The 10,975-nt window shown below is 28.2% G+C and overlaps 1 protein-coding gene across 1 annotated transcript; it reads left to right on the plus strand.

Moving 5' to 3' along the window:
• The first annotated feature begins 379 nt into the window (after nt 1-379).
• Nucleotides 380-6,523, plus strand: LOC111277664 (monooxygenase 1-like). The gene is made up of 6 exons (XM_022864062.2): nt 380-624; nt 817-963; nt 1,235-1,285; nt 1,893-2,061; nt 5,277-5,505; nt 5,833-6,523. The coding sequence occupies exons 1-6, from the start codon at nt 485-487 to the stop codon at nt 6,357-6,359; spliced, it is 1,263 nt and encodes a 420-aa protein (XP_022719797.1). The 5' UTR covers nt 380-484; the 3' UTR covers nt 6,360-6,523.
• The last annotated feature ends 4,452 nt before the right edge of the window (nt 6,524-10,975 follow it).

Consider the following 10,975-nt stretch of genomic DNA (forward strand, 5'->3'; position numbering starts at 1 on the left):
TTTTAAGGCTTTTGGATAACACAAATTCAAGCTGGTATCATCTTTTGATGGGCGTTGTGAGGGTGCTATAACCTTCCTCACACGTAACCGAACTCCCGAACTCTGTTCTGGTTAAGCAGACCCGAACATATTCTTTTAGGGACCCTTAAGCTTAGGTGTTCCCTAAAAGGGCAGATTCCATAGGTGGCCAATCGCACCTAGATAAAAAAGATTGGTGGCGACTCCCTAAAGTCAATGTCTGGCGATAGATCCCCGGATCTAGACGTTACGACATGTAGTGTATTTGAAATCATTTCTTATAATATTTATTTAGCTTTCGTTTACCTACTCCTAGATTTTTTTATAAATATATTGTCATAAAATTTGGGAATAGTGAAAATTAGTGTATTGGTGGTAATTCAAAACCCTCTCACACCTTTTTTTCCAACAACTTTTTCCCCTTTACCCGTTTGTAGGTCCAAGCGAGACGAGCTAGCTTGAATTTATGCGGGAGAGAGAAAGAAAGAAGAAAAAAGAGATGGCAGGGCAAAAAAGAGATGAAGTGATGAAGATAGGTGAAGAGCAGGACATCGTCATTGTAGGCGGTGGCATTTGTGGCTTGGCCACCGCCCTTGCTCTTCACAGGTTCTCCCTCTTCCGCCGCTCCCTGCTGTTCGATGATCACCCGTTTCCCGTTTCCCTTTTTTGTTTTTGTTCTTGGTTTTTTCCTCCACTTTTTCTGGCTGTGAAACCAGAAGCTCTCAACCATACGAGTTAATGGACCCGTTCAGGCTGAAATTTATAGTAATTTGAAGTATGTTTGTTTGGGTTTTGCAGGAAAGGAATAAGGAGCATTGTTTTAGAGAGATCAGAAACGCTGCGAGCCGTCGGCGTTGGCATCCTTATGCAACCGAATGGATGGCGGGCACTTGATCAGTTGGGTGTTGCCTCCAAGCTTCGACAGACTGCCATTGACATTTCATCGTGAGCTTTTACCGCTCTTTCTCTCTCTCTCTATCACATTCAAAAGAATCATTAAAATTACTTTTTTTTTTATCATAAGAAGTTAGTACTTTTTTTCACCAAAGTTAATAAATTCTCCTATTATTAGTAAGTATTTGTCATTTTGTTGTACCTATTAAAGGAAACAAGTAAGTACTTTCAGATTTCAAGTGCTACTATAACTATCATAATTGAATATGAATGATTATACTTTTTATTAGATAAAACTGTATAATTTTTTGTATGTATGCAGGGGAGAATTTATAACGGTTGATGACGGCAAGCGACATGAATTAGCTCTTGGGTAAGTTGGATATCCTTTGAAATATTTCTTGCATTTCAATTTTTAGCTATAAATTGAAGTAAATTTATTATTTTCAGCAACATTCAATCCACTATAACAGTTATATTTATGTCTATATTTTTAATTTATTGGTCTGAATCTGTAATTTTTTTAAACCATAATCTAGATTTATTAATTGACAAAAAAGTAAATATATCATCACATGATTATTAGTTTATTTGATAAGAAATTGAGTTTATTTATATAAATCAAAGTTTAATTTTTATAAAAATAATTTGAGAATAAAATTTTAAATTATTGTAAAATAATTTATTTTTTAAATAATTTATTTGAGTATAAAATATTTAAGATTGAAAATAAAAGCAAAGTTTTAAGATATCGGAATTTAAAATTTGTTGAATTTTATATTTTAAGAACAATTATGTAAAGTAAGTAAATTGTATTTTGAATTTACTTAAAATAATTAGAAAAATAGATTAAAATCAAATAAAATAAAAAGATATCTTGGTTTGTAGATGAATAAATCAATCAATGAATGAGTACTGTATGGCGGCTATTTTTGTCCAAGATAGGTGTGGTGTGTAGCTGAATGAGAAACAATTTTCAGGAAAGGGGAACTCCGATGTTTGAAACGGATGGATCTGATTGAGGCATTAGCAGAGCCATTACCGGCCAACGTCGTGCATTTGGGATGTCAGGTGCTCTCCATCATCCTCGATCCTGTAACTTCGTATCCCATTCTTCAACTTCATGATGGAAGTATGATTAAAGCCAAGGTAATTTTTTCTTATGTTAATTATATATAAAATATAAAAATTAATGAATAATAATTCATATTGTCATGATAAATATAAAAATATATTTTTTATTAAATTTATATTTATTAAAATTTTGAATTATATTATTTTCGTGTTATTTATTTTAAACATAAATTAATTTTTGTTTTAATTTTTTAATTTATTTTAAAATAATGTTATAATGAATTAAGAGCCTGTAAAACTCATTTTGTCATTTTTTGTTAGCAAACCTATTTTATTTTATGTAACAAAAAGTTATAGAGAAGGAAATTACTCGATTCACCAACTCCTGTAAAGTTGTCGCTTTTCAAGAATATTTTAATTAATATTCTTTTAATTTACTTTAAATTTCATTAAATTTTATATTGAAGAAAAATCGTAGAAAGATTTCATTCTAGATATGATAATTAATTAGATAGTCCATTTCTATACACAGCGGCAGGTAATATGGCTAAGACTCTGATAACTGATACGGTTTCAGTTTCGGACTCTTCGGGTGGTAGAATCCTGACAATATTATCTGGTATTATGATAACAGCGTGTAGATCGATCAAACTTGACAAGATAATACTAACTATAAACTTTTCATAGATCAGATATATAGTAAAAAACATATCTCCATAAAAATCAGGCCTCCAGTTCGACGTTAAAGTCAAGAAGGCGCCAGAGTCTTGAACACCGGCTAGAATACCTTGGTTATATGTTTGATCTATAGAAAGCTTATGGTTGGTATTATCTTGCTAAGTTTGACCTATCTACACGCTGTTGTCATGGTATCAGATAGTATTGTCAGGACTCTACCACCCAGAGAGTTCGAAACTGAAGTCGTGTCAGTTGCCAAAGCTTTGGCCGTACTATCTACCGCTGTGTATACAAATGATATCATTTCTATACACAGAGTCTGGTCTGATTTTTGCCGAGTGGCCTCTGTAGGTACCTCAAAACTAGTTTTACAAGGAGCCTTTCGGTCCTGGGCATATTCCCAAGTGGGTTTTTCCCATCCTCAACCGCACAGGTGGCTAGCCTGCCTGGTCATGTCAGGGTAAGAACCAATGCTTCGCCACAGATCACACTGTAAGAACCTCTGATCATGATTGTTCTAAAGTTTTGATTATTGAAGTTGGAAAAGGAAAAGTCAAAAGAGAGTCTTATTTTCATGGATTTATCAACTCTTAGCAACTCTAGTTCTCAACTTTCTTCCTCTAGATCTTCTTTCAGTTTGTCCTCTTCTCATTCTCCTGTACTTAAAAAGTCTTTCTCTTCTAAGTTTAAGTTCTTATATGAAGTAGATTACATTCCAGAAGAAAAGAAAATCCAACAAACAGTTCTACCCCTTATAAATCCTTATACAGCTTTCTCAAACTCCTCCCCTTATCTTACTAGATCTTTAAAAACTCTTTTAAAACCCAAATACCAAGCTCCAAAAGAATATGTTCAAGCCACAAACTTTGATCAATGTATTCTTTCAGTAGGACCTCAAGAGCACTTTATTACTATTCAAATCCCAGAAGAATTTCCTCACCAGTGGTCAGAACAAGGATACACTCACATTCACTTTGGTGCTATCAGAATCGCCTTAACCTTCCATGGCAGAAATGAAATTCTTGTTTGTACCAGAATAGCCTTGTTGGACACCAGATTTAAAGATTACAAGCATGCAGTCCTTGAAATCGTTGAGACGACACTCAATGCATGAACTGTCTTCTTCACAGTCTTCCCAAATTATAATATGTCTCTTCATGATCCAATCATGTTAGATGCTTTAAAAGTTCAAGTCCAGATCGTAGGCACATAAATGAAAGGCCTCCAGGCAATCCTTCACTACCAGATGGCATATAGAGTTCAAGATCATGCCATTAACTTGCCTCTTTCACACTCCAGTGATGCAATTTTTGTTAAAATGGAAACAGCAGACAAAACTCCTAAACATGTTCATATTCCAAAGCAGATTTCAAATGAAGAACTTGCCACCATTCTCCCAAAGACATGGACGACAAGTTATCAAAAAATTTAGAAGCAAGATGAACCAATTGAACACTTTGATCCAACCTACCAAACAAATCAAGATGGTACTATCATAATTGAATTTGATCATAGCAAAGGAAAGGATGTTCCTCCCAACAATCTTTCCAACACAATTTATGATGCAAAGACGTCATGCTGATCTCCTTGATGTTCCAGTCACACACTTTTAGTCCGATGAAAATTCCGTGTATGTATATAGATCTCCAAAAGGACATTGTTATTGGGACATAAATTGTCAATGCAAAGAATGCCAGATAGACGCATATAAAAGCTTCCTGGATGATGATGATGATGATATTCCAAATAAGCAAAAGAAAAAAAAGTCTTTCCAGCAAAAGCTCAAAGAAAGATATGAAAATGAAGACCCTGAAGTTGATTTTCTTGGTGAACCTTCAAGAAAGTTTGACTATTATGTCATCTATTCTAAGAAAGACAAACCACACACTCAAACCTATTCAAATCAACCCACACAAAAACTAGATTCCACCCAAAATTTCACCCAACCTTTACCCAAACCTTTACCATAAATCTCCATGATGCAACCAACCTACCCAAGCTCAGATTTTCTTCTTTTTCAAGAATTTCATAAAGATCAATACAAACACATTCCAAAAATCCGTTGAAAGCACTTTATAAGATTTGTAAAAAGCACAAATATATCAAAACTTTGATGCACAACTCCAAAAAATTAAAAAAGTCATATTCTTACTCCTCCTCAAGACTTCAAATCAAATGTTCTTCCAAAAATCTCATATGTTTTTGCAGCAACAAGAGCATTTAAAAAGCAAAGCCAACTCATTCTATAATTATTTTATTATAAAATAATAACAATGTATTATTTTATATAATATTCTAATATATGTTTTTAAAATTAAAATAAAATAATCAGAGAGCCTAAAATTCTATACTAAAAATCGAATATGGTCAAGCTCGTGAGTCTGTACGAATAGATTTCTGGACATCTCCAATGGTAATGAATCTTTTGTAAAAGGTTATGGTGTTTTGTTTGAATAACAAAATTTATATGTTATACCATAATGAGTGTACACCAAGCATTTAATTTTATTTATATAATAGATTTACAAAATTATCCCTCCAATGCTAATGAATTTTGGGTTTTTATTTTTGGAATTGGATCAATGTGTGATTCATTGCTTCTTTCATGACAGATTGTAATTGGATGCGATGGTGTGAACTCTATAGTATCAAAATTTCTTGGCATAAATTCTCCAAAGCTTTTCTTTCGATGTGCGACCAGAGGTTTCACATATTACGAAAGAGGTCATAATTTTGATGATCAATTTCGTCTATATCACTCACAAACTGTTCAACTGGGACAACTTACTGTCACGGACAAGCTTGTCTATTGGTATTTGACTCGATCATTAACTTCTGAAGGTAATCTTTTTATGTTTTTTAGGTTAAATCAAAAAAGTTAATCATGGTTTTGGGGTTAATGTTATTAATAATTTTTAAATTATAATAAATGTTTAATTTAATATTAAAAATTATTTATTTGTTATATGATATAATTTAAAATTAATTAATATATTTATAATTTAGATATTATATAAAAAATTTTAAAATTTTAAAATTTAAATATTATATTAAATATTTTATTTTAAAAATATTTTATTATAATTTAAAAATTATTTGTAACATTAAAATTTTTAAATAAATATAATTTCTGAAATTATAATAATTAAATTGCATGGTAATGGTCAGATTCGGGTGCTTCAAAGAAAGATCCAGCATACATTAAAGAAGCATCAATGGAAGCAATAAAGGGTTTCCCAGAAGATATGGTGGAAATGATAAAGCTCAGTGAACCCAAGGCATTGTACCTCACAGAATTGAGATACCGAACGCCATGTGACTTGTTGCGAGCCAGGCTTGCCAAAGGGGCAGTGGTTGTGGCAGGAGATGCAATGCATGCGATGTGTCCTTTTATCTCACAGGGTGGAGGGGCTTCTCTCGAGGACGCTGTTGTACTGGCAAGATGCTTGTCAGAGAAATTGATGCAGGCTGCAAATCAAAACCAACTTGGACGAAAATTGATGGTCGCAGAAGCTCTTGATTTGTACGTTAAAGAAAGGAGGATGAGACTTTTCTGGCTTTCTTTGCAGACTTATTTAGTTGGATTGACACTTGACAATACGTCCAAGATGAAGAAAGTTTTGGGAATGATCACCCTAGTTCTCATCTTTGGAGACCAGAAAAGTCATAGTGATTATGATTGTGGCCACCTGTAACCAATAAATTTATCTCATCTTTGTTTTTGGTTTTGCTGGGTTTGTTTTCGCTTTTGCTTAGTGAATGATTGCATGCCTACATGCATGTTGTAATGCTATGTGATGGAAACTTAAAGTTCTATAATATTAATAAACTCAATTCAGTGAGTTGATCTCTCGTAAATCACCAAAAATGACCATCACCTTCACATACAAATCACGGAGAACTAATGAATTTTTTATTTGAAGAGAATTTCAGTTCAACTTTTTTTTTTTTAAGCTCGTAAAAGAATTTAATTTAATTTCTCTTTTCTATCATAAAGTTGAATATTTTTGGCGTATCAATAAAAAATTTTTGAACTAAAATTAAATAATAATTGAAGTTTTTATTATTTTATTGTAATTAATTAAATTTTTAGATATTTATTTCATTAATTAAATTTTTATAAAATAAAAAATAATTAAACGTCAATATTTATTTTTATCTAATAATGAATTTAATTTGTTAAAAATAAATATTTAAAAAATCACTCGATTCAAAATAAAACATTTAAAATTTGAGTGATTTTTATAAATTTTATTAAAAATTAAATAATTATTGATTTTTTTTTTCAAAACTTTTTTACCTTTCACCATTTTTTTTTCTTATGAAATTATTGTATAGTGTACTGCGTTTTAAAGCTGAGAAGATCACGTGGTCGAAGGCAAGCTTGCTGCTGGTTCCCCAATTGTTTTTTTGGATTGTTTAGTTCCAGTATTTATGTAGTGGACCGAATAATAATGAATAGCACCAAAGTAGGTAAGCATCCGCCAAGGTTCACACATAGACCTTTTCCAGGGATGCAATTCAAATCGATTCGGTCTGCTTAACTTTTATGGCTGAAAATTCTTTGGACAAGTTATTTATAACATATGGATTCAGAACTAGGGGACCAGTATTTTCTATGTTTCAAATTACGCTGTTCGACTCATTTCAAAATTTTTTTTAAATGTTCTAAAATTATTTATATATTTAACATTTAAAACTTTTACTTTTTATATTTTAAAATTATTTTTTATATATTTTTTATTTTTTGATATTAAAAATTATGAAATTTAATTTTACAAAAAAATTTAAATTTAATGTTAAATATATTAAAATTAAATTTTTTTAAATTCCTTAAAAATCAATAACACTAAAATGTTTTAGGACGGAAGAAGTACGAATTTAAGAAAAACATTCTTTATGTTAAAAAAATTATACATGTTATACTTAACTATTTCAATATAATTTTGGTATTTAATTGTTTCTAATTTTTTTCAAAAAGTTTTATGATTTTAATTTTTTTTCTTTAATTTTAATGTTTTTTATATTTAAAAAATTATACTTTAATTATAATGTCAAAATTTTTAAAAAATACAAAAAATTAATATGAAACATATAAAAAGTAAGAATTATTGTTATTGAAAAGAAAAAATACAATTTTAAAAAAATCCAAAAAAAAATGTGGACATTCAATTTGAAACCGAAGAAATAATAGTCACTTGTATATCTTTGAATTGGTTTAATTTTAACACTAGACTTTTGATTTGAGATAAAATTGGTCAATATGTAATGAGAATATAATTTTTTTTTTACATAAAAGAATAAACTTGATAAAAGATTTTTTTATTCACGTTTGACTAATATTGTACCAAAATACAAGTATAACGCTACAACATACTAGTTTCAATAGAGATAATTGACATATAATTGAAATTAACATTTAAAAATTATAAATTTAAAAGAGTTTATGTATGTAATTTTTTTTAGCAAATATAAATATTAGGTAGAGGAGTTCAACATTTAAAAATATTAATTTAAACTTGTTTAATTTAAAAATATGAAGCCTTTAAAATTTTATTCATGACCCAATTCAATCTTGTTTAATTTAAATTTATTATTAAAAATATTAATTTATATATTAAATATTAATATTTAGAAATATATTTAGAGTTATAATTAAATATTATTTAATATTCAAATTTTTCTTAAAAAATTTTATCAAAAATTCAATTCATGGACAGATTTCTCCGTGTGGTTTTAACCTTTAAGCTGATTTGATGCAGGGATATTGCTAACCTGTAGGGTGAGGATTAACATGAGCTACTCACCCACGTTGTTTTCGTTTTAATATTATGTCTGAACGACAAATTGCACGGGCGTCGCATTTCTCAAAAAAAGTTAGCAAGCAGTAGAGCAAAGTTGGCGTGGTGGGATAGTATTAAAAAAAATAAAATCAAAGAAAGTAGGCGGCACCCGTTAAATGTTACGTGAGGGAACGCAAAATGCATATCAAATCAAGGATGGAGTTTCGGTGGGTAATTACAAAATGGGTATTGTCTATTGATCTTCAATGGGTTTTTATTTTGAAATAATAAAATATTAAAGATAAAATTTTTAATTTAGTATATGATTTTAAATTGATAAATTTATTTGTATTAAATAAATAATTATGTATTACTTACGAAATTGGGTTAAATGGTTTTGAATTCAAAGAGAAAAATTTTGTAAGTTTTTGAATGAAAAATATTTAACATCAAAATCAATCTTTTTTTACATTAAAAGTAAGTTTTATAAAAAAGATTAAAAAAAGAAATCGATCCTTTTTAAGACTGGATTGATTTTTCCTAAATTAAAAATTAAGAATTTTGTTTAAAGCTTGAAAGCAATAGATCCATTTAAAAAAAAATTAATTGATTTTTTTATAAGGTTTCAAATTCAAATTTGATAAAAATAGATTGATCAATTATGAAAGAGAATCAATATGTTTTTATATAAAATCAATTGTTAAATTGGATTGATAGGCTCTTTTTTCAAAAATTTAATTTAGCTTAAAAGGTTAAATTCGAACAATTATTTTCAAAAAAGGATTGATCAGTTCAATCCTAATAGATTTGAACTAGCATTTTTTTTTTAAGGCATTCAATGCATTAAATGAAGGTACAATTCTTTTCTCATTTTTATCTATATAAAAAAGTCTTCCACCACATTATGAAGTATCAAGAGCCAAAAAAAAATTTATTGTTATCCATTATTCATCTTTCTCAATCATTAAAAGAGTAATTAATATGCTTAAAAACATAACATCTTACATTATATTCAAATCCTCTTGTTATTGTTTATACTTTTTATTTGTACTTCAAATTAATAAATGCCTAACTTTAAAGTTGTTTTTAAGTTTACAAAAACACTTGTGAGCCTGAGGGAGAGTGTAACCCTTGAATGGTTCTTTGAGAAACTTAAGAAACCCATTAAAATGTTCATTGATTGATTGTATTAATAACTTTGGAACAGCCTATTCTAATATTCAACATAAAATGGATTGAGCTATTTGGCAAGTGAGATTAAGGGAAATGACATAGGTGTTATGTGGAATGATCGAACCTTTATAATTCTCAATATTTGATTCTTTGCCTCTACTTTTTTACCTTTTCAAGTTATTTATTTGTGCATATATATTGTTTTCATTAGCTTCAAATCTATATTTGTGACTATTGTTAAATTGGTAATCAAATTGTCAAAATTTTTAATTAACCAATTCATCCTTTCTTGATTTATTTATCACTTTGAGCTAAAAATAACTTTTCATTTTTTTAAAATTTTTATATAAAAAATTATGATAAGAGGCAAATTCATGGTTTAAAGTTTTAAGTAATGTATTTATAGACATTCCAAATATTAAAAAACACAAAATTTGAAAGAAAAAATTTCTTTTGATTCCTCTAAAGTTTTTTTTAAACATTCTTTTCATCCACATAACCAATAAATTTCATCGACAATTTTCCAATGGATACTCTAAAAAAAAATCTGAATCCATTACTAATTATGATTAATTAATTTTATAAAAAAAATTAATAGCATAAAATACATTAATTTTTTTAAACTTTGTGAAAATTAAACAATTAGAATGAAAGAATATTATTTGTTAAATTAAAGATAAACAAAATATATCTTTCAGTACCTTTTGATCAAATTCAATTGTGTAAATCACCCATATATAAAAATATAATTATCTTTTTAGAAAGAAATAACATCTTTAAAATTAATTTTAACATTTTCATTATATTAATTTTCATTAATTAGATATTCATCATCATAAAAATAACAGTTAATTGATACATCTTTTATTAAAAATTTATGTGTGATTTTATTAATTATAATTTTTAGAAAATTTAAATATATTATTTAATTTTTTGAAATAAATATATTATTTAATTTATTTAAGTATATATATATATTTATCATAAATAATGTTCTTTATTATCTTTTAAAAATATTAAATTAAAGGAAAAGCATCTTAATTAATATATAAATTAATGCCTGCCAACTAAGCCTTCTGGTTAGGCTCCTTATGGACCTTCTATATAGAGTAATAGATTAAGCATTAAGGTCTATTTAAATTATTGGAACTTTTAACTTTGGTTTTAACAAATATGACCCCTAACTAAACATTGAAGTGTCTAAATAACTCAAAAATAAATCAAACAATTAAGTTTTGAGAAAATAAGTTTTAGAGAATTAATTTGAATTTAATTTATTGTGTAAATTAAATGCATAACCCCTTATATAAATTGGTTTAGATTCAATTTGTTTAATTATTTGAAATTGTTGAGAT

Source organism: Durio zibethinus, chromosome 7 (assembly GCF_047325235.1).
Source record: "Durio zibethinus cultivar Kanyao isolate XHJ-2024 chromosome 7, ASM4732523v1, whole genome shotgun sequence".
In the NCBI taxonomy this organism is placed as follows: Eukaryota; Viridiplantae; Streptophyta; class Magnoliopsida; order Malvales; family Malvaceae; genus Durio; species Durio zibethinus.

Bases quoted from the DNA above. Each gene is read 5' to 3' on its own strand.
- LOC111277664 (XM_022864062.2), top strand. From the start codon at position 485: ATGCGGGAGAGAGAAAGAAAGAAGAAAAAAGAGATGGCAGGGCAAAAA. The intron at 625-816 runs GTTCTCCCTCTT...TGGGTTTTGCAG, and splicing joins ACCGCCCTTGCTCTTCACAG to GAAAGGAATAAGGAGCATTG. The intron at 2,062-5,276 runs GTAATTTTTTCT...CTTTCATGACAG, and splicing joins GAAGTATGATTAAAGCCAAG to ATTGTAATTGGATGCGATGG.